This window comes from Adiantum capillus-veneris, chromosome 7, assembly GCF_014529385.1.
Source record: "Adiantum capillus-veneris isolate H3 chromosome 7, ASM1452938v2, whole genome shotgun sequence".
Taxonomy (NCBI): Eukaryota; Viridiplantae; Streptophyta; class Polypodiopsida; order Polypodiales; family Pteridaceae; genus Adiantum; species Adiantum capillus-veneris.
The window spans coordinates 15,226,984-15,254,221 of NC_140937.1; the positions used below are offsets into that span (position 1 = coordinate 15,226,984).

Below are 27,238 nucleotides of genomic sequence, written 5' to 3' on the forward strand. Positions count from 1 at the left end.
AGTACTCGACTGGATAAGACCCCTTTCCAAGAGGTCTTTCACTTGGTTCATAATCTCTTCATTCTGAGCTCGCCTCACACGATAAGGTGGCCTGTTCGGCGGAGTGCTTCTAGGTATCAGATCAATGGTATGATCCTGGCAACTCGCCTGGCAGGCCCTCAGAAAAGCAATCGGCATGAGTGTGGAGAAAATCTTGGCATTCTTTATCAAGTTCAGACGTATTCGTTCTGTGTTCATTATTTAACTCTTTCAAACAGATCGAGAAAACAAACAGATTGGATTTCATTAATTTGGAAATGGCCAAAGCCGATACAATAGGGACAAAATTGCCCTTCAATTTCATATCAAGTATAACTTTTCGGCCCTTTTCATTTGTCAATGTCGCTTTCTTCGCCCGATAATCGACCACGGCGTTGTTCTTATAGTACGAAGGGACTCAAAGGAGGACGTCACAACCTTCCAAGGGCATTATGTAAAAGTCTTCATGCCCCAAATACCCCTGACAATGCAACCGAAGTTTGCCAATGACAGGTGTAATGGCTATGTCCCGTCCGGGTGCCGCTAGAACTCCCTCTGCTAGTGGTCTCATTTGATCAAGTGTAATCTCAAGCCGCGCCGCCAATTCAGGTGAAATGAAGTTGGCCTTGGCTCCTCCATCCAAGAAAATCAGGTCTTCTTAATCTTTCACTTTGCCCCAAGCTCGGCAAAGTTCTGTACTTTCATCAATCATGCTTGGGTTAGTACCCATGCAATCTGGTACCAGTCCTGCTTTCATCTTGCCTTTTCTGCCAGGTTCCTAAGCTACTCTCGAGCTCTCTGGCCTCTCTTCATTTTGTTCTTGTTGTGCCTTTTTAGGGCACTTCGCAGGGACGTGCCTATGTTCCCCGCATCCAAAACACTTCCCTTCTTTGATATAACTAGCCCTCTCTCGAAGTGTAAGCCGGGGTCGTGTATCCTTGTCTTTCTTTTCTTGGGAGCTCTTTCTCTTTCTACTTTCATGGTTAGAAGTCTGTTGGGTTCTCTGAGTCAAGATCTCATCGCTGAGGTAAATCAAATTTCCTGAATGTATCGCAAAACCCCTTTTCGCATGACCCATCAATTCTTGAATAGAATTAGACTTTTATTCCAAGCAGTAGTCTCGGATCTCTGTAGGAAGTCTGCAGCAAAACTGTTCAATCTGTTCCTTAAACAAGACCTTAAATGAAGAGGTTGGTAGAAAAGAGTTCCAAAATCTCTCGCAATAAGCATCCAGAGAATCTCCCTTGGTCATCCGAAGATGATTCCAAGCGGTTCGTATATCTCGTTCGTACTGCCGAGTCAGCCAAGAAGAAATAAAGAGCCTTTTGAATTTCAACCATTTAATTGGAGCTTCCTGCCTCAGAAGAAGAGTGGACCATCATGTTCGAGCATTTCCCTTGAAGAAAGGTGTAGCCCTCCGAATCTTGGAGTGCTCTGAGTACTGCACTCCAGAGAAAGCTATGTCAAATTGTTGAATGAAGACCAAAGCCCTCGGAGCATCTCGGAATCCAAAAAAAGAGTCAAACTTTACTGACGGTCCACCTTCTTTGAATTCTTTTACTTTCTTGTTTTTATTTTCGAGAAAGTAATATTGGTTGGCTCTGTAAAAATGCTTCTTCTTTGCATAAAACATGTGATCGTCGGAGTCCGAACTGTCTGAGGATGACTCCTCTGTAGAACTATCAGAAACTGGGCGAAATCTAGGCTTTTTGCCTTTTCTGTCTTCTTCACTCGAGTCAGAAGAGCTAGAAGAACTGTCAGAAGAAGAAGAAGAATTGGGTCATCCTTCAATTCGTACACGCTTCTTCTACTTTCTTGCCGATGCAAAAGAAGATTGACAACCCAAATAACCTGGGAAGTCAGTCCCTTTCTTGTGCTTTTTGGATTTGTTGCTTCGTCGACCAGTTGTCGACGTTCCATCTCTTCAATCTCGAACTGAGCAGGCCGAGGTAGGCCGTACTCTTCCTCTGTTTGCTCATGAGAATCTTCTTCGTGATCTCCTCCCGCATTCGCAGATGCACAAGAAATCAACTGATTCTTGTTGGGATCCATAAGTGCCGCGAGAGAAGGATCAGATTTCCCGGTCAAGCATTCTCAAACATCATTTCTCAGTACTCCACCCGGGAGTAAAATCACCAGTCATTGAAACCAATATTAGACCAGAGTCAAACAATTCAAATCAATTCAAATCGGCACCAAGACAGGTTCAAGACAGGTTCAAAACAGGTACCATCCATTTCAAACAAATTCCAAACAAGTTCCAAACAGAACTCAAACTTAAAAAGCGATCTCGACATCAGTTGAGCTCGAAAAGTCAACTGACTTTCCATCCTAAAACCTACACCAAAAATTAGGATTAGGTTCCTTCCATAAGGTCGTAGCCGACCACAGCATGGTCCATCCACTCTTGGAAGACATTGTTCCTCTGGCGACGATGGTAGTCCCAAGGCATAGCAATCACACCGGACCTCCAAGGTTTTTAGCTCGAGAAGAGACACCTGATGAGAGATGTCAATAAATTTCAAGTCGTAATCTGCAAGGTTTCCGTGGCAAGCATTTCAGGATACCCTACACTGCTAGAAGCTATATAACTTTGGGCAAAAATTTTCTTGAAAGCTTGCCTAGTCCTTGGAGTGAGCAGCTTGGTAGCTATAGACATCAACCACTGCATGGCACTACCTCTGAGAAAAGCAGCAACTCGAAACAAATCTTGGATCCTTCTCTTGCAAGTGATCTTTATGGCGTATGCCTTGTAAGGGCAGAGCGATGAAGACGGGAGCGCCCGATGCGCGATGAAGTAAAGGTAGGACTGGCTAATAAGTCCGGGGTCGAGGCATGAAGATTCTTTGATAATATTGTGTGGAAGCGCCATCTTTCTCTATCTGCTCTTGGGTAGGACAAGTATACTTTTAGAAAAGCACAAGCCTGAAGCTCTGATACCACTATCATGAGACAGGCACTACGTGCCAACGGAAAAGAACAGACTAAACAGACTTTTAGCACTTCAATAAAAACTGAACTGAGAGAGAGAGAGAGAGAGAGAGAGAGAGCACACGACACAGAGAGGCAGAGTTCCACCCCAAGAGAGCATTGGCCCCAAACGTTGGCACCCCTTTTGGTATTTCTTTATATTGCTTCAACTGAGTACAATGCCGGTACTCCAATCCCTGCACCTTCACACTAAAGCATGCCAGAGAATGAGCCCTCTTCACATATTTAAAGGCCCTAGGCCTTGAAAAATAGTTACGTGAAAAGCAGTCAAACTCAAAAGCAACTGGTCCCAAAAGCACTAGCGCAAAAAGCTATCAGCGCGTTTTGCAAAAATCCGTACAACTACCACGTCAACATGTCAATGCGAAATCCAGCATTTTGTACAGTTGCCACGTCATCAATTTTTACGCTGTGTGTGTGTGTGTGTGTGTGTGTGTGTTGGCCCCGCTTTAATTTTGCCTTTAGGTCACTTACGCCCCATCGGACGGGGTCCCATAAGTTGGTGGGAACTTTTCTTTAAAAATAGGCCACTCGGCAAGACTTTGCAAGTTGGTAAAACCTCTTCTGCTACTTCTGTTTCCTCTCTTAGGGTTTAGGCCCCTCGGCCGCGATCTTCAGGTTGGCTCCGTTCTTCAGTGGCTTGACACGTCAGTAGTTTGTGACAGTCAGGTTGGTTTTGATCTGTCACTAGAGCAGCAGATTGCTCCTCTCTTTCTTTCCATTAGGAGGAAATTGCTCCATTGGAGCTCAGCCAAGCTTTCTCTTGCAGGCAGGGCCAACCAGGTGTTGTTGGCTACTATGTGGTACATCACGTCTTGCTAGTTTTTCTCCAGCTCTTGCATCAGCCAACTGGAGAGACTAATCAGGAACTTTTTGTGGATAGAACGGGACATAGTCAGCTTAGGCCAAAGTTTCTTGGCAGGTCATTACTTTACCTTGTTCTCGAGGATCATAGACCCACCACGACATAGTAGAGAGCCCTCCTTGGGAAGATTGTGATCAGAGGACTTCTTCCAAGGGAGGAGCCCTGGAAAGGCTGTTGCTTCACCGAATTCAAGCCAAGGTCCCACAGACAGGAGGCCCATGCAGCCCTTCCACCCGCTGGATTTTCACAGAGATGCGCAGCGTAGGCCTAAGCAGGAGATGGGAGAACCACTTCGCAGTGAGCCTGCTTCGGTCTTGGGAGCATCTGGGGGGGGGGGGTGCATTGAGCAATACCAGCCCACATGCATTGAGGAGCGTTTGAGGCAGCCACTTGTCTAGAACCCTATGGTCAGCATTCAGCAAGGCCACATGGTTGGTAGCAAACCTCATGTCTCTTGGGGTCCCAATGACATAGTGGTAGCTTCGCACTCTGCCATTGCTTTGAGTCACTAACTTTCCAATGACAAAATGGTAGCCACACATTTTGCCACTGTCTTATAGTACACATTGGGCCCAGTAACACTTTCGAGCATACCCAAACCAACAGTTTAAGAATGCAATTACACATGTACCCTTTAATAGAAGCAATTACTGTATCCTTGACAAACTAACAAGAAATACTCACTTCTATAGCACTAACCAAACTTTTGGACATTCCATAAGAGCAATTGCCAAACTGACAATCTGTACAGCTCTAACATTCATGTAACAGGTATTTCATTTGAGCTCACTTTAAATACCATGTACATCATTTGTTTCAGAAGCCATTGTCACACTAACAATCCATGTAGCTTTGAAACTCAAGGGGTCAAGGTAGGTTGCAAATCGAAGGCTTCAAGGTAAAGTGATAACACAGTTGGTGACTCTGCAAGTTCACCTTCTTCCATCCACTTAGCATCCATTGGTGGATAGTTTCTGAACTTCACCAAGTAACGCCTAGCAACCTTGCCTTTCACTTTTCTTTCCTTATGTGCCAAAATATGTTCCGGGACCAGGATCTCGTCAAGCTCCTCGACTTCCGGCTGATCTTCAGCTAGCATATCTTCTGGCACATCACCCACATAGGGTCTGAGAAGACTCACATGAAACGCATTGTGAATCTTCCAACTGTCAGGCAATTTCAGTCTATATGCTACATCATTGATTATGTCGCACACTTGAAAAGGCCCATAGTAATGCATGCTGAGCTTTGGAAACAGTCTTTCCTTGCCCTTCATCTTCTTTAACCTTGCCTTTTCAAAGCGTAATAGCACCCAATCACCAAGTGAATATACTACTTCACGACGGTGACGATCAGCTGCTTTCTTTTGCTTTGCCTGAGTCTTTTCTAAGGCCACTTTGACCTTCTGGTACATTTCATCCATGTCTTGAACATACTTATCTACTTCAAATATCTTGTCCTTTGTATGCAGTATGGGAGGAACTTTCTTGCCACCTTCAACTATCTCAAAAGGTGCCTTGCCAGTTGATGAATGCACTATATTATTGTATGCATACTCCACCAATGGCAAATACTGCTCCCACTTTCCTTTATGCTCTGACACGTAGCACTTTAGCAGATCTAGGACAATAGAATTTGCCTCTTCTCACTTCCCATCTGTTTGAGGATGAAATGACGAAGAGAATTTGAGCATGGTGCCCATATTCTCAAACAAGCCTCTCCAGAATAAACTTGTCATGCGTGGATCACGGTCGCTAACAATCGACTGTGGCATGCCATGATACTTGAAAATATTGCTCATAAACAAGCGTGCCATCTAATCTGGCTTTATCTTCTTCATGACAGGAATAAAATGAGCCTGTTTGCTGAATCTACAAATGATGGTCCAAATACCATCGTTTCCTGTCTGCGTTCTCGAAAGATCAAAGATAAAATCCATAGCAATACTTTCCCATGGTTTATCTGGAATAGGTAGTGGTTGCAATAACCCTGGTGCCTTTTGCCTGTCAAACTTGACCTTTTGGCAAATTAGGCATTCTCGCACAAAGGCATCCACATCTCTTCTCAATGTAGGCCAATAGAAGAATGTCTCAACCGCTTTAACTGTAGCATCGATACCACGATGCCCTGCATACGGTGGGACATGACTCTCTTCCATAACTTTGCGTCGCAATGGCTTTGTGACACACAATCTGCCATGCATCATCATGAACCCATCTTTGAGAAGATAGTGTTCATGACGTTGTCCATTCATTAGCTACTCGAAGACCCTTGCAAAATCTTCATCATTTGCATACTGTTCCCTCATATCATCAAGTTCATGATGATAAGGAATTGACACAACTGAAATTTGTGGCTTCCTTGACAAGGCATCAGCCACAACGTTCTTCTTGCCTTCCACATGCACAATCTGAAAATGGAACATGGACAAGATATTTGCCCATCGCATATGTTTCTCAGATAACTTTGTCTGTGTCAAGAAGTATCGCAAGGTCTGATGGTCCGTTTAGACAACGAAATCTGCACCTAACAGGTAGTGTTTCCAACTTAAGAGCGCATGAATCACAGCCAGTAACTCTTTCTCATAAACCTGCATGGTCATCTCTGGCCCTTGCAAAATTCTGCTCTCATAGGCTACTACCTTGCCATCTTGCATTAGCACTGCACCAATGCTACTACGACAGGCGTCACATTGGACCACAAATGACTTCCTAAGATCTGGCAACACAATGACTGGATCTGAAGTCATCTTTTCCTTTAAGAGATTAAAAGCTGAAATCTCTTTCTGTGTCCATCTAAAGGTGACTGCCTTCTTTTGAAGAGCATGTAAAGGTGAAGCAATCTCAGTGAAATTTCGGATAAACCTTCTGTAATAGGAGCATAGTCCCAAGAAACTTCGGACATCGTGCACCGTCTTCAAATCTGGCCACGACTTGATCGCTTCAACTTTTGCAGGATCCATTCTGACACCATCCTTTGAGACAATGTGTCCGAGAAAATGAATCTCTTCCAGAAAAAATTCACTTTTCTTTGCATTGATGAGCAACCTATGACTGCGTAGCTCTTCGAACACAATGGCCAAGTGATGCCTATGCTCCTCTTCATTCTTTAAGTAGACTATCATGTCATCAAAGAATGTACCAACAAACTGCTGGTGTGGACGGAAAATTCTGTCCATCATCCTATTGAACGTAGCAGGAGCATTTGTGAGACCAAAGGGCATCACTAAAATTCGTAAAGGCCAAACGTCGTTCTAAAAGCAGTCTTGTGCACATCCTCTGATCTAATGCGGATCTGATGGTACCCACTCTTTAGATCTATCCTGCTAAACATAGCTGCTCCTTCTAATTTGTCCAGAATATCATCAATTCTAGGTATAGGGAATCTATTCTTGATGGTATTCTTGTTCAGTGCACAATAGTCGATGCACATACGCCATGAGCCATCCTTTTTCTGCGCCAACAACACTGGAGAACAGAATGGAGATGAACTGGGCTGAATCAGCCCCTTTTCTAACAACTCCTGTACTTGGCCCATTATCTCTTTCTGTTGAGCCGCACTAACCCTGTACGGAGGCTTATTCGGTGGGCTACTGCCTGGCACCAAATCTATCGCATGATCCTCGGGTCTCTCTGGCAATAATTGAGACGGTAATGAATCGGAGAAACAGTCACTATACTGTTGTAAAAACATTGACCTTTCTTTATCTAGCACAGATAAATTTGATTCATCACAATCTGACACTTCACGTGCAAAAACCAAGTACGCAGAAAGATTCTTTTTCATTACAAAAGTAATAGCAGAAGCTGATACAGTGGGAATAGACTTCCCTTTAAGCTTTACATCCAAAATGTGAGTCTTTCCCTTGCTCTGTACAGTGATCTTTTTGTTGTAGGCATCCATGATTCCCTGTACACGAAACAACCAAGAAATACCTAACAACACATCACATCCGTCCAATGGCATGATGTAAAATTCTTCAGCGTCTACATAGGACTGGATATGTAGGCGCAACTTTCCAATGATGGGTGTCACAGCCTCTGTATGGCCAGGATATGCCAAACCTGCCTCTACTGTATACCCCATCTCTTCAGGTCTGATTCCCAACTTTGAAACCAATTTTGGGGAAATGAAGTTGGCTTTGGCACCTGGATCAAAGAAGATAAGAAATGTTTGATCCCTGACCTTTCCCCATGCTCTGCAAAGCTCACTTGCATCTGAATTTGGCTTGTCACCCACCATATCTGGCACTAGACCAGCCATTGACTTCTTTCCTTTCTTGTCTTCCTTGTCTTCAGAATCAGATGGCCTTTTCTTTGTAGGACAATTGTAAGCAATGTGGCCAGGCTGCTCACAGATGAACCGTTTGTTCTCTAACCTCAGGACCTTCTTTTGCTCTTCCGACTTGCGAGGAAAACGTCTTTTCCATTTCTTCATTGGTCCCTTTTCTGATTCAGCCGTAGCTTTGTCTTTCCCTACGTTGGCTGGCTCCCGAGTCACTTTAGGAACCTCCTTGGGAACATACTTCTTCGCTGAATTTTTCTTGGAAAATCCTTCCTTGACGGCAGTATTGAATTCACAATCTTCTCCCTTGAGCAAACCATTGCCAGTGTTTGCTACCTCGATAAGCTGCGTCAAAGTAGTGACTTTGGTCTTCGTGCAGTACTTTCTCAATCCTTTGGGTAGGCCACAACAGTATTTTTCAATCTGTTCTGTCAATGGCACAAACCTATAGGAAGTTACTGGAAGTAGAGCTTTCCAAAACTTCCGATTGTAGTCATCGAGATTCTTGCAAGTGGCAGCATTAAGCTGGTGCCATTCTGTCATGACATCTGCTTCAAAGTCATCAGATAACCATGCTGCTGCAAAAATCTGCTTGAAGTAAATCCATGTGGACGGAGCTTGCCCTTGAAGCAATAAAGTTGTCCACCATTGTCCCGCATTCCCTGTCAAGAAAGTGGTTGCCTTGCGGACCTTTGAAGCCTCTGTAAAGTTTCCCCCTACATAGGCCTTGTCAAACTGCTGGAGGAATGAGAGAGCCTTCTTCCTGTCATCAAACCCTGTAAAGGTCGTGAATGTCACACCTTTGCCACCTTCTTTGTACGGAGTTGGCCTCTCCAATGGCGTTAAGTTGTCATATGGAAGTGACTGAAACATGGGAACACTGTTAGGGTTCATTTGTGTTCCCTGACCGCAATTAAGTTGACCTGGAAATGCTATATTTGGCTGCGGATTTGTAATTCCAGCCATACCAAAATTTGCCTGTGGCATCCCAAATTGGCCCTGAGTGCTTTGAAACCCTAGTAGCATGCCCGTGACACCATACATGGAGTTAGGCATCATTGTTTGAGCACCCCCAAACACTGTTCCTGGCATGTAAAACTGATTTCCAGGTGCATGACCAGCCATGCTCTGGAATACCGATCCACCTCCAAAATAGCCAGGGTGTACTGAAGGTGGTGGGAAGACCTGTTGCATAGCTTGTAGGTTGCTTCCCTGCCCATTAGAACCAGCTATAGGCTTCTAAAAAGTGGCTGGCTGAACTGGTACAGCTTGAAAGACTGGCATCTCAGCCACCTGTTCTTGCACCTTAGGCCCAGGTAGTGGAGACTGCATGTTCTCCGTCAAGTGTACAAGTGTTTCCATTGACTGTGCAGTATGAATCACCTGTGCAAGAGGCTCTTGCCTCGGCAATCACGCATGAACCCACACAACTGTACATTGGTCAATTGAAAAGCCCACTAGAGGGGCATAACATACTGCCATAGGGGAGAGAGGGCAGTGCGTAGCGTGCAGGGCATCACTCCTGACACCGCACTGTACATAGGAGGGAAAGGAAGCACTCCATAGCTCTTAACCTGTGACAAAATCTGCAAATGAGCCTCTTTTCCCTTCAAATTCAGCGCCACTTTTCCATGCATGAGGAAAGTGCACCAGAATGTGCCACTTGGCGCATTTACAAGCATTTTCCCGTTTCGGGGTTGCCGCCTAAAAATCTCCCAACCGGTTGCCCAGTTGACTTCACGGCAGAGTAAGAAAATGTTCTCCTTGTCATTCCGGAAATAATGACGCAAACACATTTTCAGGTCCCAAAATAGCAATGCCCTAAATTTTAGGAGATGCTGCCATTGTATCTTTCTAGGTCATCTGACCCCCTTTGTACACTGCAGCCACACCCAAAACTGAAATGTAGCCTCTGTAGCAAAGGATTCCACTTTGGCTAGTCAATGACCCCACTTTGGCTAACCATAGTCTTTGTCCAACCTTAGTGCTCTCTTGCCCTCAGGCCTGGACTCCCTCTGGACAGTTCCACACTAGCTATGCAATGCAGGGCAGTTAGATTTCCCGAGGGGTGTTTCCAAAAAGTGAAAGTAAATAAATAATAAGAAAGAAATCAACAAAAAGGATAGATAGTAGTCACATGCTGGTGACACCCATGGCTTCTGTCAGCACGATGATTGTGATACAAGAGGGCAGGCCTACACTGCAGCCAGCCAAAGAGCTAGGTGGAGCAAAGATAGAGAGTTGTGCTTAGAGCTCATCTGCACTCAATCATAATGACTGCTGATGGCAGACGCAGCTCTGTTTCCTCATAGTGATGCATCAACAAAGGGAGAGGAGCCTCCAGACAAGCACTGCTTAGATCATTGCAAGCGCGCACAGCTCACTGCTTTCTTTCACAATCTGTACTACAGACTCTCCCAATCGTGTACAGCAGAATGTCACAAAACGATCAGAGGAGACTAGCCCTAGGTGGCTGCCGAGAGCTCCCAGACACAAAACTCCTCACAAGCACACCAAGGAGACCTAGGAGATAAGGATATGACAACAGTGTTACATCTAAAGAAGACCCAAAAGGCGTTTTACTAATCCTGACACTGACATTCAAGCACTAACCACATAAGCGATGTACAAATCCTACACCCACCAATCACAGGATGAAACTAATTAGGACCCCCCTGAGTATGATGTATGTACCCACTGCCCAGGCATCAAGATTTTGCGTATCCAAAAAGCTCCCAGTTATACAGCTCACCCCAACCTCTCGGTTCTCTCTGCATTTTCAGTTCCCCTTTTACAGCCTCCCTTTGTATCCTTGTACTTTCATGATGAATATTGATGACTAGAGGACTTGTCCGTAGTTAAGTCTCATATATCAAACTTTTTGGCCACCAGTAGACAGAAAAATCTTTCTTACTTTTTTTTCACACACAGACACTGCATACCTTGTTTCAGAACTTTTCGCCAAGATGGTTCAAACCACATCAATGCCCTGCTCACTCCAAGTCTTATAGCACCGGCTTGACCTGCACAAAGTTAACTTAATAAGCTACATCCTCAAATCATGAGCATCAATTCTTAGAATAGGAAAAATATGACCATCTGCAATGGATTTGCAAAAGTCTGATTGACCTCAGAAGCAAAAAGTGTTTCTTTACATTTTTGAAACGTGTCTAGGAAAAATATGATCATATGCAATGGATTTGCAAAAGTCTGATTGACCTTAGACGTAAAAAGTGTTTCTTTACATTTTTGATACTCCAGAAAGATATGTTAAGCACGGTGCTTTCTATTAATAAAGGAAGGAGGAGATTTAACAATGTAAAGCAGGTGCTACATAGGCAGTTCCCTACTGTAGCACCTACACAAAAAACACAGGAATATAATGACAGAAGTCCGTGCAGACATTGTTCTCTCTAAAGAAAGTAATTCACAAACTCAAATAAATCATGGGGTTTAAGAAATTATGGTACCCCTACTTAAAGAAGCAAGCTAACTAGAAATTGTCAGTCGGACAAAGTTATTATTTAACTCAAATGGATTAGCAATAAGCTATTGCAAAAGAAGTCCTAAGAAAGAAAGGTTCCCCAAGAATCAGTCTCACAGTAAAGCTAGCACTTCATGAAAACATGATTGAGCATCAAGAGGATTCCAAACCCCTTGAAACTGCTCAGTATACCTGGGTTTAAAGTTGCAACCACCAAAACAACATATTCTGAGAGAGCAAATGACCCAAAGAGGGATCTCCCTCTGTAAATCCTCCACTGGTTCTAAAAATTCAATGCACAGCCCATCAATGGTCCAGGGGGAATGCCTAAATGCTGCTCCTGTCCAGTAGGTGGCCCTTGGAGCTTGGCCAACCATGGTCTATGTCTGAACATTTGGGAGGAGGCACAGTGGCACCAGGATGTGAACATCTTTATAAAAAAAGCTCTCAAACCTCTTGATGTGATTTGCCATTACGACCTCAACATTGTTCTAATCAATAATACCCTTGACATACTTCCATTTAGATCCGACACAGAGCCATCAAACCCGCTCTGGCTTTAGCTTGAAAATTGCAAGACAGGTCCAATTTATCCCAAGAATGAATTCTTCAGTGCTGCCCTACACACACTCTCCCCCCAAAAAAAACACACAAGGCAAATTATGAAGAAGCTTTGCATATCTAAATAAGTGATTGAGTGCGATAGCTTTGATATATGAGGTTCTTTTTTTGCCTACTACGTAAGGGCAGGCATTTGTATGCAGTGTATAGACCAGTCAGGTTCTTGTTCACGCTTCACCCTATTTACTCTGTCATTGCTCTTTCATATCTAGCCTAAGTTTAGTTAGCCGTGGGCAGATGACTCGAAGGTTGGCTTCTCGCCAGCTTGATTTACCATACAAGAGTATTTAATGTATCACCCTTCTTTTTTATGCATGGCATGTCTTTATGAATAAAACTGTTGTAAGTGGTATATCATCTTCAATAGCCCTCTCATCAGAACTTGAGCTAAAATTCAAAAGCTAAAATCTAGAAATTTAGCATTCACTGATCTAAAACTTATTTCTGAACCCGATGTTTTGATTTCACTAGAAACTCCAAAATGAACCTGAAAGCCCTAGACACGTTTTGAAACTGACCTACAACCCACAAATTTGTGCAATCCATGAAGGAGCAGACAAAATATGAGGCAGTCATACATTGTGGAATGAAGCCATACCTGTAATCCCTCCCCCCCTGACAAGCACAAAAGTATCAAACATGCCCAGAGTGTCAGTTGCAACAAATGGCTGCAAATACTTGACCCGGTCGTCCATGGAAACAAAATACATATCATGATGCTTTTTGTTTATGACTATTCTTCCTTGACCTTCCTTGATCCACACTCTAGCACTGCTTGTTTTCCTCCGACCAACACCATGAGCAAAACCATGTTCATCCACTTTCCTCACCCAACGCTTTGCCATCTCAGCTATCTTTTGAAGTTCCATCTCTCTTCGCTTTTGTCTTCTCGCCTCTTCCAAATCAACGTATTTATAGTCATCCAAGTGAGGCATCCCGACCGGCACATAGAAGCCAGCTAGCAAATTTGCAATATCATCGTCAGTGTAGCCTTTTTTCCTGATTAAGTCTCCGAACGCAGCATCTTGAGAAGCGCTGGCATCTGCAAAAATTATGACAATCATTTCTCTCTCTCTCTCTCTCTCTCTCTCTCTCTCTCTCTGTGTGTGTGTGTGTGTGTGTGTGTGTGTGTGTGTGTGTGTGTGTGCAAGGAGAGGAGGCTGATTCTATTACTTCGAAATCTCCCAGAACGCCCAAATGGTGTCTATTCTCAAAGCAAGAACATCATTCTTTACATAGCAGGACGGTAGGCGCACACACACACACACAGACTCTGAAGGGAAAGTTTGCACGCGCACACCCCCCCACGCACTCGTACCCAGACACCCACAAGCAAACCATCACCACACTAACATAAAAGCAAAAACAAAACAGAAACAAAGACAACAGGAAGGAGTGACAAAGAGGAAAAACCAAACCCGAAACAAGTACCGATTATCACGTGCACATCTAACCCTACGTGTACGTGGACAAGCTACTTCATGGCAAGGGTTCAGTTCAGTTAGATTAGGAAGTGTTCTGGCACTTTTGTGAGTCTGTTCGCAAACCGTGCATGTCCAGACACTGTAGATGCATATCCTCTAGTTGCACGCAGCATGATCATCAGATTTCCATCAAAACCCATTAAGAGCATTTTTACAATGCATAGACCTATTTTCCCTATTTTGGCCAATTTTCACTTATTATTTTTAAGTGACTTTTGTTGGGAACTAGGTACGGCAATTTTAGCAAGCAAGTATATAAGTAAAGCTAGTGCTAGCACTTTCTCGCAGAAGAGGCAGCAAGAACAACTTGTTCAACAGGCACCTTCTCAACAAGACCCCCCACCGGCGGTAAACCTAGCGTTTTTAGCCAAGGACCAAAGATCAACCAGCGTTTCATTTGTAGGCAAATCAGCCAGCGTTTTGCTTTTGCAGACCCAATCCGAGCAGAACCAGCAAAAGACAGATCAGCCCTAGCGTTAGCAGATTGCACAGCAAGGGACGTAGCGTTTTTGCAAGTGGATCCCAAATCAGCCTAGCGTTTTTGCATCTGCATGAGACCTAACGTTTTTGCAGATCTTCGCGATAGAACCACAGTTTTCAGCGCGTCATCATTGCATCGTCGCCCTCGACATCATCACCGACATAGAGTCAGAATTCAACAGATAAAGATTTACAGATTTCAGCCTTAGCATTTTCAGATTTCAGTCCGTCTCGTCGTCGTCGACATCGTCGGCAAGTCCAAGCATTGTACAGATTTATGCAATCAATAGTAGACCACTCTCGCCATAGAGAGTGGGGCCTTTGGAGGAGGGTTTTGACAACATTCTGATGTCGTATTCTTCTCTCTCTATCTCTCAGTCTCATGCACCCTCATTCACAGTGTTCACCACTTTGTTTGTGTCCATTGCACTCTCACACTAAAGGAACGGAAGGCTCTCCCTTTCGTAAGTAAAAGGAACCTTGAGCACAGTTCGAAGCACTCATCTTGAGCAAAGTTCAACATTCACTTCCGCTCCACCTTACATTGGTATCACAGCTTTGGCAGTGTTTTGTATCACTCAAGGAAAGAACCACAGAATTTTATTTTGCTTGTTGCGGTCGCACGTAACCCAAGACCACTTAAGCGTGTCGATTTTTAATCGTGTTTTTGAAAAGTGAAAGGAAACCCAAGAAAGAAGGGCTTGTCCAACCTCCCCTTGTGCCTCTTTTCACTCATTGAGAGCGGACAGTGTACTTAGCGACTGGCCAATCGACGTGAGGTGGGAAAAAGCAATCTTGGTGTGAGTGCAAGGCCGCCAAGGGGTGCGCCCGCACGAAAGAGAAGAACTCGAGTGTAAAGAGAAGATCCTTCTCTAATACAGATTGCAAGCTAAAGAAGAACCTCAAGACCCTCAAGAACCTCACGACCCTCCAGAACCAAGAACCATAAGAACCCAAGTTCCTCGTGAACTTAAGAACCCACGAATTCAGTGTATGGTCATCACCCGAAGCGGAATGGATACTTCGCATGGAGGTCATGAGCATGGGAGAGTCGAAGAAGAGTTGTCCCCACCAGGAGGTTTTTCCGACCCTCCCCCTTCCCCATCTACGCCAAGGACTGCACTAACTCCTATGGAGGCTTTGGAGCAGATGTTTATGGAAAGGAAGTTAGAACGCGAAGCAAGGAAGCTAGAACGTGTAACAGACTTGGACACTCCAAGTCGAAAATCTACCGCGACACCACAAATAATCACTTCAAAACAATTCATAGTTCACAATTTATTCGACACTGGCCCGCCGGAGTTCCGTGCCTAGAGATATTGGCCCCATAGACTGGCGCTCCTTTCGCTACTTCTTTTTATATTAATCTATGTTCAAAGTACAAGAGTGCGGGCAGGCGCTCACACTCAAACTCTGCGTCCAAATGCTCTGAGTTATGAGAGGCCTGCTCACATATTTAAAGATTACAAGGGATGCTAAAAAGCATCCCTTGTAATCTTTGAGCTTCAGGGATACTGAGAGCTGACAGTATTCTGCTGGATGACTTTATGAAATGGAATTCTGAAATATGAAACTGATTTGTTCTTGACTTGTTTTTAAGTGCAGGAACTGATAGGCGAAATGATTGCAGCATTTTGGTCTAAATGATCTCGAATAGACATGGTTGCAATAGGGGTTAGTCAATCGGGCATCTATGAGGTCCTGAGTGGATCTAGATGCGATTGCTAACTGCATTGCCGATAAATCATGGTCTAAGATCCGAATGAATCTTGAATATCATGTGATGTCTTGTGATGTCTAGTGATGTCATGTGATGTTGAGTGATGTGACTGTCGATTGGTACATGTGCTAGATGTGAGTTCCTAGTGCGTAGGTACTAACAGTCAGTGTCTACTAAGACAGTTTATAGCTTCTGTCTGTTTTGCAGGCGTAATCGAGGGCGATTACAATGCTTTCAAGAGGGTGGTATGTCACAAACAGTGACGTGGCTGCCCAGTATACACACACACACTATCTATGGATGATGTGGCTGCCCTAGGAACCCCGGAAAGCACTTGAAAGACTGACGTGGCTGGCTGCTACAGCAGCCCCGAAAATGGCGGAGAAAAGGACACGTGGCAGCCTCCGCGTTTTGTGGCGAGATTAACAAAAAAGCAAGGCTGATTTACGGCGCTGCATTTTGGGGCATTTGAGCGTGGAAAATCATTGCTTTATTCTACGCAAGCAGTGGAGAGAGAGAAAGAAAGCAAGTTGCTTTATTTTCCACCAAGGCCTATGGGAGGAAAAATTAAAGCTGCTTTATTTTTAATGCTTTTGAGTTTTCAAGTTTTTGGGGCTTTGCTTTTAGCATCCCTTGTAATCTTGAACTATGTGAGCAGGCCTCTCATAACTCAGAGCATCTGGACGCAGAGTCTGAGTGTGAGCGCCTCCCCGCACTCTTGTACTTTGAACACAGATTAATATAAAAAGAAATAACGAAAGGGGCGCCAGTCTTTGGAGCCAATATCTCTAGGCACGGAACTCCGTCGGGCCAGTGTCGAATAAATTGTGAACTGTGAACTGTTTTGAAGTGATTATTTGTGGTGTCGCGGTAGATTCTCGACTTGGAGTGTACAACTCTGCTTTTAGCATCCCTTGTAATCTTTAAATATGTGAGTAGGCCTCTCATAACTCAGAGCATCTGGACGCAGAGTCTGAGTGTGAGTGCCTGCCCGCACTCTTGTACTTTGCACACAGATTAATATTAAAAAAAATACCGAAAGGGGCGCCAGTCTTTGGGGCCAATATCTCTAGGCACGGAACTCCGCCGGGCCAATGTCGAATAAATTGTAAACTGTGAACTGTTTTGAAGTGATTATTTGTGCTGTTGCGGTAGATTCTCTACTTGGAGTGTCCAAGTCTGTTATAGTCGCGAAGAAAGAGAGGCAGCCATAGATCGTGAATCCGTAGAAAGACTGGCAGCCATAGATCGTGAATATAAAGAAAGCATGGCAGCCATAGAGCGTGAGCATGAGCAAGCGCGCTTGGTGGCCGAACAGAGAAACCAACACATGAAAGAGTTGTTGCGACTATTTTCTAATGTGCAGGCACAGATTGCAAAGGATCAGGAGAAGGAGCCTCTCAATCTCTTCTTTTCCAAAGCATGACACGCATGATTTGCATAATAATGATAAGCATGATGATTTGCATGATCAAGATGTGATTACTCACAAGCATGATGATTTGCAGGAAAAAGATGTGATTGTTCACAAGGATGATAGTTTAGTTGATGCTTTTTCTATCGAAGCTAACCTCGTTGCAGATTCGATGAACCGATCTTGGCTTTCGAGTCGAGGTCCACAAAACCCCCAAAGGAAGATCCGATCGATCACGAAGAACCGATCTTGGCTCTCGAGTCGAGGTCCAAAGGACCCCCACAGGAAGTATTATGTGTTCGAATAATTAGTCAGCACGCATTGTTCGAGTGTTTCATTCGTGATGTTTTCCTGTATTTTAGTCATCGTCCTTATGTGATTCCTTTTCATAGGCATGACATATTGTACGCTAAGCACAATTCACTGATGAATGAACACGGATGTATGCGGATTACTCATGAAAAGATGAAATGTTTGCATTCAAGGAATTCACATTCCATGTCTCTTCCTTGGCATGACGGTATCCGAAAGAGTACAAGAAGAATTGAGCATCAGGCATCGGCATTTCCATGGTGTTTTGCCACTGTTGATTGATTTACATCAGAAAGTCAAGATTCGACCCCATTGTTTCCGTGTGTTTGATGAACGGTTTGGCACTCCGTCTTTGTGTTCATCTACATTGCATGCACAATCTTTTAGGAAGACTAGAATTTTTCTAGTCACTTTACATGGAATGGGTATGTTCATGTTTTTGTGTTGAAAGTGGTTTCTGGAATTTTCATCCTCGGAGATTCTTGAAGAAGGTAGACGCATGACTATAAACGAAGTTGAAGTATTGAAGGAGCCACAGAACACTGTCGCTTTCGGCGCTGCCCAAAGAAGCAAGCGTTGCAGACTTTTATGAAGTTCAAGTATCGTATGATCCACGCATTGAATTGGGCTGGCGAAGAGTCCTTCCTAGGATTCTTCCGGATGCCATACAGTTCAGTACCAGTACCTCACTTTGAAAAGGAGGGGATGTCACGTGCACATCTAACCCTATGTGTACGTGGACAAGCTACTTCATGGCAAGGGTTCGGTTCAGTTCAGTTCAGTTCAGTTAGATTAGGAAGTATTCTGGCACTTTTGTGAGTCTGTTCGCAGACCGTGCATGCCCAGACACTTAAGAGTAGATGCATATCCTCTGGTTGCACACAGCATGATCATCAGATTTCCATCAGGACCCATCAAGAGCATTTTTACAGTGCATAGACCTATTTTCCCTATTTTAGCTAATTTTCACTTATTATTTTTTAGTGACTTTTGTTGGGAACTAGGTAGGGCAATTTTAGCAAGCAAGTATATAAGTAAAGCTAGCGCTAGCACTTTTTCGCAGAAGAGGCAGCAGGAACAACTTGTTCAACAGGCACCTTCTCAACAAGACCCACCACCGGCAGTAAACCTAGCGTTTTCAACGAAGGACCAAAGATCAGCTAGCGTTTCATTTGCAAGCAGATCAGCAAGCGTTTTGCTTTTGCAGATCCAAACCGACGGTAGCAGAACCAGCAGAAGACAGATCACCCTAGCGTTAGCAGATTGCACAGCAAGGGACTTAGCGTTTTTGCAGCAGGATCCCAAATCAGCCTAGCGTTTTTGCATCTGCAAGAGACCTAGGCATGACACAATCGTAGCAAGAGCACAAGAAAGTATAAGCACCAAGCATGGGCATTTCCGTTGTGAATTGCCACAGTTGATTGATTTAGATCATGATTGATTTAGATCAGCAACACAAGATTCGATCTCATTGTTTGCGTGTGTGTGGTGAACGGTCTGGCACTCCGTCTCTTTGTTCATCTACATTGCATGCACAGCCTTTAGAAAAGACTAGATTTTTTACAGTCACTTTACATGGAATGGGTATGTTCATGTTTTTTGAGTTGGAAGTGGTTTCAGAAATTTTCAGCCTCGGAGATTCTTGAAGAACATAGACGCATGACTCTAGACGAAGTTGAAGCATTGAAGGAGCCACATAAGACTTTGTGCCGCTTTCGGCATGGCCCATAGAAGCAAGCGTTGCAGACCTTTATGAGTTCAAGTATTGCATGACCCACGCATCAGAGTGGGCCAGCAAAGAGTCCTTTCCAGGATTCCAGATCCTGTTGGCGATCTCCCTCGACGCCATACAGTTCGGTACCAGTACCTCACTTTGAAAAGGAGGGTATGTCACGTGACACATCCAACCCTATGTGTCCATTGACAAGCTACAGCATGACCAGGGTTCAGTTCACTCAAGTCAGTCTAGAATAGGAAGTGATATGGCACTTTTGTGAGTCTGTTCGCAGACCGTGCATGACCAGTCACGTAGAGTAGATGCATATCCTCCGGTTGCACACAGCATGATCATCAGCATTCCCATCAGAATCCATCAGGGGAATTTTCCAATGCATTAAACCTATTTTCCCTATTTTTGACATTTTTCACTTATTTATTAAGTGACTTTTGTTGGGAAGTAGGTAGGGCAATTTTGCTAATGAAATATACAAGCAAACCAGAGCTAACACTTTTTGGCAGAAGAAGGAAGGAGAGCAACAGGCACCCAGTGCAGCAGGCCTCTGGAGAACCTTCTCAGCAAGAACAACCCCCACTTCAACCTGGTGTTTTCAGCAAAGAAAGGCCAGCGTTTTCAGTCCAGCAGCTTGGCGTTTTCAGCAGTGGTTGCAGCACCGTTTCAGCAGTGGAATTTAGCAAGAACCAAACCAGCAACCTCAGCGTTTTCTGGACAGCAAATTCAGCGATCTCAGCTAGCTGCTCACAGCGTTTTTCAGCCAACTGCATACAGCCATTGCAGGCCTTGGACAGCGTTTCGGCACACAGCAGTACCAGCGTTTCTCAATGCCAGCAAGCTAGCGTTTTTAGGGACAGAACCAGCGTTTTCAAGGGCTGCCAAGGCGGTGCTTTACAGTCAGCCAAACCAGCACTTGAAGACAGCAAGATTAGCGATTCCAATTCGCCGAGCATTCAGTTTTCAGCCATAGTATCGTCATCGTCGGCACCACCGTCGCCTTCGACATAGCACCATTTAGATTTGCATCAACATCTTGTATCAGATTGTGCAATCGATAGTAGACCACTCTCGCCATCGACGCGACGACGATGCGCTGAAAATACAGATGTTGAGATCTGCGAATAGCGGGCTGAAACTTTAAACGCTAGCTGATCTAGCCATGCGGAGAGGATTTGCTGCGGGAAGGTGAGATCTGCAAGGTTTGGGACTTGATCTGCGGTGTCTAAGTGCTAAAAACTGAAAACGCTGATGCAATGGAGGTGCTGATCGTCGGGAATCTGCAAAACACTAGACTAATCTGCAAGTTGCAAAAACGTTGGGCTGGTCTGCTGGAAACTGCTGACGCCAGGGCTGATCTGCCATCTACAAAACGCTGGCGCTGATTTGCTACAGAAACATTGGGAGTCTTGATGGCTGGAAAACGCTAGGAGATCCTGCCGGTCTTGCTGAGAAGGTGCACTGACAGATGTTGTGTATTTGCTGCCTCTTTTGCCAGAAAGTGCTAGCGCTAGCTTTTCTTATATATTGACTTACCAGAATTGCCCTACCCAGTTTCCCAACGAAGTCACTTATTAATAATAAGTGAAAAATGGCTAAAATAGGGAAAATGGGTTCTATGCACTGTAAAATGCTCATGATGGCTACTGACTGTAATGTTGATGATCATGATGTGTGCAACCAGAGGATATGCAACTACTCTAAGTGCCTGGACATGCACGGCCTGCGAACAGACTCACAAAGGTGCCAAAACACTTCCTAAGCTGAGTTGAACCCTAGACCTGAAGTAGCTTGTCCACATGCACATAGGGTTAGATGTGCACGTGACAAGAGGCCTTTGGTCTCTATGATTTCTCGGATGAAGGCCTCTGTACCTCATGAGATTATCCGTGCAAAGCTCATTGCTCCCCCATTGGTCATCGAGGCACTTACCAGATCCGTTTCTTTCATACACAGTATCTGGGATCTCCCCAGAGACAGATATGCCCATCTAGCTTTGGAGTTTTCTCGACAGCTTGCCTCACAAGGAGACACCTCTTGTTGATCTGCACAAATGACAGCTTGGTTCAAGCTGCATGGTTTTGACATGGATAGATTACACCCTTTCCAGTATTCGTTGGACGCGCACCCTCCTTGTCTCTCACACGGACCAAGATCACTCAACTCATCACACAGGAATTGATTCAGTTAGACACTAGGAGGACATGGATACAGCCTATGCATGTGCTTGGCACGAAAATGGATTTCTACAAAGAGCATCTCCTTGAGCTTACTGAGGATGGTTTTGTGACGAGACCCACCTACATGGACACTCATCTATCCCATGGATTACAATGTGCTATTGGACAGATGCGCACATCATCACATCAGTTAGAGAATGAGGCTGGTGGATTTAGAGGAGTACCAATAGAGGCCAGGATTTGTCAATTATGCCATATAGAGCCAGAGACAGAGTTACAACTTACATCAAATGTCACTGCCCAGTCTACTATGAGATATGAGGCCATTTCCACTGCCTATTCAGAGAGAGTTTTGGACCACTGGCCAATGTTATGAGATATCAGGATCAGAGATGCCTTGGGCTATTTTTATTGGAGTTGCGCCTAGGGAGAGCCTCTTGAGGAGACCAGACAGTAGGAGACACTCAAAGAGGGAGATCACTGATTTCTTCAGACTACATACGCGACATCCCAGCATCTCAGCCTTTCATTTCATTTCACTTTAGCTCAGCTCAGTTTCAGTTTTCAGTTTTTTCAGTTTTCAGTCTTTTACACAGACATTGTATCAGATTCACCATTTGTAAACTCTTTTGTCTTATAGGTCACTTGGGCCTTTTGAAGACGTTAATATATCATTTCATTTCTCTCTCTCATGTTCTCGCATGCTTCCCGTGTCCGTGTCTCTCTTTTGCTGCACGCTCTAAGAGGGCTCTAAGGATAAACTAAGAGGAAAAAGGATGAGCTGGCTGAATGCATGAATTGTAGAGGCTGATTGGTGAAGAGATGCAGGCTGAGGCACTACTCGAGAGAATTATGAGTCATCACAGTGTTTCCACAACCTTAAAGGATTGTTCATACTAGCCAACACGCTACAAAAAGTGAGAGGTCACAAGAAGCAGAAAGCATCGACCCATAATTCCTCTATGTTCACCCAAGCAATTCAGTTAATCAAAACAATTGTTTGCAGTCGACAGCACTAACATGGTGCACATTGCAAGTGATAGTAGCAAAATTAAGAAACTTGTCACACTGTGAAAGATGTTACCTTCCATGGAAGGATATAGACCCTCTGTTGTCCCAGGCTGAGCCTTAAGAAGGCGGCCATCACGGTCCCATCTACCAATGTAGGATGGTCCTGTTTCTACGGGAGTTGCCCACTCTTCATAATCCACATCACCTGCCTCAGTGGAGCCTTCTTGGGCACGGCCATCCACAGCGACATCATCACTCAACCCCTCAGCAGATACACCAACTGTCCAGCCCTCTCCACCTTCTGCCGCATAGCCAGGAACAAACTCCTGCATAGGGGGTTGAGCTTTATCAACTCCAGTCTCACTCCAGGATCGCTCCTCATAGTCATCCTCAAAGTCTTCAAATCTTTGCTCCTGAGCGGAGGCCCATTGAGATGATGCATCGTCCTCTTGTTTGTCCAAATCATCGGCATCGCGGCTGGATGCAGGTTCATCGAATAGGCCACCTTCACCAAACAAGCGAAACTCTTCATGAGTGGAACTGTCTTTGAAGGGCTTTCTGCCACCTCCTTCATCTTCTCCGCCATTGCGACCAGCAGAAAGGTTTCTGTGCAGCATGCATTTCCAGGGAGAGGGGATTTTGGGGCCAATGAGGGGTTCCCGAAACCGTGGCAGCACTGGCTTCAAAGCGCAGCTTCTGTGTCGAGAAACAGAGAGGATTGCCTTTAAGAGACCTGACGAAGGGGAGGGCGCCATTGCCAATACGGCGCCCACAAGCTCACATGCTCGTGGTTTTTGAACTTCCAAGTAGCGATGGTAATAGAGACAAAGAGCTCTTGTTTACGTGCAATTTTTTCTAGCATTATAATGAGCAGAGAGTGAGATCAAGCCCAAGGGAGCACTCCCTTGTGAGTGACCTACTATGGGAATCGCATTTCTTCTAAACAAGGTGAAATTTCACAATAGCAAAGCCTTAAGGATTGAGACAGCATTATGAGAAAAATCCTCACACCCAACATCTCCAACAAGTGCATTTAGAAAAAGAACCTTGTTTTAAGAGCTAGCTACACTACCTATCCTTTGGTTAACAAATGAAACAAGGTCTTATAAGCACAATTTGAATGTATAGACTAACATGGGACATTTGTGGCTATCAAGTAAATAAAAGAATCAATACATAAGGAAGGTAACAATGAGATACTTTTGTCACAAAGCACATGTGATTCATACTTGATGTGACATGGAAGCATGATAGTCTCGCTCTTAAAGGACAAAAGAAACACAAAGCTTAAGTCTCAATCTTCTTGAATATTTTACAATTTCCTTGTATAGCTACCTTATTGTTGTCGTGTTTTGATATTGATGCATATGAACATACGTAGGACCCTTAAAGCATTTTCTTCCCCCATAAAGAGGGTATTTTCCCATGCATTGTAGGTACGCCCACCATGATAGAGCTAAAGCCCCTTAGGCCCTTGAGTTTCTACTTCTTCTCCCAAACCTTGTATAATAGAGCTAAATCCCCTTAGGCCCTTGAGTTTCTACTTCTTCTCCCTCAAGACCAAAATTGGTTTTACATCATGTTGATACTTGGTGACCGTTCCCAAGTACATGTATACCTCAAGCTGGGTTGTAGAGCTTGTTGCCTTCAATATTTCCATTTAGGTTAAACTTGATCTTCCTTAAGCAAATTCTGCTTTTCAACATCAATTTTTCCAATGCAACTTTTCACAAAACATGCATCTTGTAGTCTTGTGCAGGTTTTGATGCATACCATAAACTGATTTTGTTTAATTTCTTCTCAATGCAAGCAATGGTTGCATTAGGTGCAATCATTGGCCATGGCTGACAATAATTTGTACATGTCTAGTGAAGAAAATTTGGAGACAACTACCCACTATGGGAAAACAAGATGTAGCATGTGTTGGTTTTGATGGGCATGTAGAAGATTGTGCAAGTGTTTGATGTACATTCTATTTATGCATTCATAGTCCATTGAGGTTATTGTTGTTGTGTTGTTGCAAGTTCTAGCTTTGCGCTTCTATATTGGTTTTGCCCTCTGCTAGGCAACTTATTGCATGGTAATAATGCGGAGATGCATGCCTTGATTAGTACCAAGGAAAAGAATAGGGGCTATTCATAGCTCAATCAAGGCTCTTCAACATCATTTGGCTAAGTCACCAAAAAAACCTCATAAGATTAGAATTCCCACCTTTTGACTAATCAACAACACAATGTAAAGTAGCATTTTCTTGTCAACAATCGAAAAAAATTGCCCCAAATTCTTGCTTCTATGATTATGGGTAAAATAAATTTTCCACCTATCTACAATTGAAATTTCTTGAAAAGGAATTATTTTATTTCATAAATCATTACTCCACGTATCTTTTTATATAAAATGACAAATTAGCTTGTAGTAGTTTATCTAGAATATATCTATGCTATAATGAGGCAAAGAATGCTTTTCTACATAAATAGCTATTGTTGAAACTTACGCAAGAGGAGGATTAAAAATGGATGCTTTTTGCACAAAAAATTAAAGTTGTCAAAGACTAACTGATTATAGATGAGGTCATCCCAAGCATATTGTATTGATGTGTTACCATATTCACAAAGTACTTTTGCTTCCACTTGGACACTTTTGATTGTGGGAAAGTGTGAAGCTATAAAGTTTGATTCACTATTGTATATGAGCTCGGAAGAGGCGCACTATAAGAAAAAAAGGATAATCTAGATTGTACCCTTGTGGCTACTCAAGCAAGGTGCTCATGTTGGCACTTCACATGTTCTTTATTTGGGGAGTACATTGGCAAATGTACCTTCCATGAGTATCATTAAGTTTGAGCCTATTTTGATCCCAAAATATTATGCCATGTTCCTTAAATAATTTTCCACATCATAACGGGTAGTTTAGAGCTTTTGACACTTTTATGTCCATTGTTCCATTTAAAATGTGCCCGTATTTTTATTGGCGAAAAATGAAGGTGGATGTACATGACTATGTGTGTAAGTGCCTTGTTTGCCAAAAGATAAAGTATGACAAATGGTAACAACACGGTTTATTTCAACCATGCCAATTCCCAACGCACCTTGGGAATTATTCAAATCAATCCATGGAAATATAGGAATATGGATGACATTTGACACGTTTTGGTACACCATCACATTTCATTCTTGCCCAAAAAAAAAAGAAAAAGCACACCATCTGAAAATTATCTTTATATCTCAAAGTTTGAAATATTATGGACTTCCTAGCTCAATTGTGCCAGACAGAGATCCTAGAATGACTAGCAATTTATGGCAAGGATTATTTGAAAACTTGGGCACCATGTGCAAAATTTTCCTTCAACCTATCATCCGCAAACTAATGGCCGAAGTGAAATTGCAAACTCCATAGTCCTAGGTGTACTTATAGCTTATTTCATAGAAGTAGATCAAAGGAAGAAATGGAAAAAGTATTTGTTGCTAGGAGACAATGCTCACAACAACACTATGCATACTACTACAGATAAAACACCCTTTGAAGTGATAGAAGCATGATCAAAAGTTCACCTTCTTTTGAAGACTCGTGGAAAGGTCTTTGCAGTAGATGAGATGACCCAAGATTTTGGAGAGTCTTTTACTAAGATCAAAAGAAACATACATGTTGCCTGAGAAAAGCAAAGCGATCTTACTAACACGAACAACCATAGAGGGGCCTTAAGCTTCAAAAGGGATCACTGGGTCTTGCTTGATTTTCCTAAATCCCAACTTAAGTGCATGTCAACGAAGGATTGGCAAGGCAACTTTCATGATCATTAAAAGTACTATGCAAAGCTTGCAAAAAGTGTTAGGAAATAAGACATAGCTAAATAGATATTTGAGTAGATTACTTAATGGAGAGAGATGGATTTCACACACAAGAGATTATAGAGTAGAGAGAGAGAGAGAGAGAGAGAGAGTACACACGATATACGTGGTTCACCCAATGTGGGCTACGTCCACGGGAAAGCAGCCACTCAATGGCTTTAATACTTCAAAACAAGAAGTAGTTTACAAAGGGATTATACCCTTAATAGAGCTCCCGCCTTCCTTCACTCTCACCACCTCACACTCACCTTGTTGCATCAGCTTCACACTATGAAATATGTGTAGAAATGGCCTCCTTTTATAGGCCAAAAGGGTTGCCCTCTCTCATGAGAGGCAGCCATGTGTAGCCGCCCTTGTGTAGATAAGTCCAAATAGGACCCTCCAATCCGCCCATGTGTGGCCGCCCTTGAGAAGACAAGTCCATTTTGAATTCGGCCACCGGCCACCGGCCAACCGATTGGTCGTTTTCCGACCACTTTTCGGCCGCCGTCATGTCATAATATTCCGACGAAAAGGAATATTCCGGCCTTCACGCACGATGGCTTCTCCTCATAATGGGAGCTTTACAAATGTGCGTTTTTACCACAAAAAATTACAAGGGGTAAATCAGGCTCCATACTTAACAATCTCCCCGAGACTGATCTCCAAACCAAACATGTGAATGCTTTCCATCCTGGCTTCTTATCCTTGAATGCCGATTGAAGATGAGGAAAAGCTCAACTTCTCCTTGTTGACCACCTTTGTAAACATGTCTGTAGGATTTTCACTTGTATGCACCTTTCCTAGCTTTAGTTGTC

The 27,238-nt window shown here is 43.7% G+C and overlaps 1 protein-coding gene across 1 annotated transcript in view; it reads right to left on the bottom strand.

Annotated features, from left to right (window-relative positions):
• Positions 1 to 23,475, bottom strand: part of LOC147453477 (Ribosomal protein S5 domain 2-like superfamily protein) — a 44,253-nt gene extending 20,778 nt beyond the window's left edge. Inside the window, exons 1-3 of the mRNA XM_086515660.1 lie at positions 22,667 to 23,475; positions 12,862 to 13,305; positions 11,101 to 11,181 (exon numbers count right to left, since the gene is read on the bottom strand). Of these exons, the coding sequence (XP_086371786.1) occupies positions 11,101 to 11,181; positions 12,862 to 13,305; positions 22,667 to 23,348 (1,207 nt within the window). The 5' untranslated portion in view covers positions 23,349 to 23,475. The remainder of the gene's footprint in view (positions 1 to 11,100; positions 11,182 to 12,861; positions 13,306 to 22,666) is intronic.
• Positions 23,476 to 27,238: the final 3,763 nt, after the last annotated feature.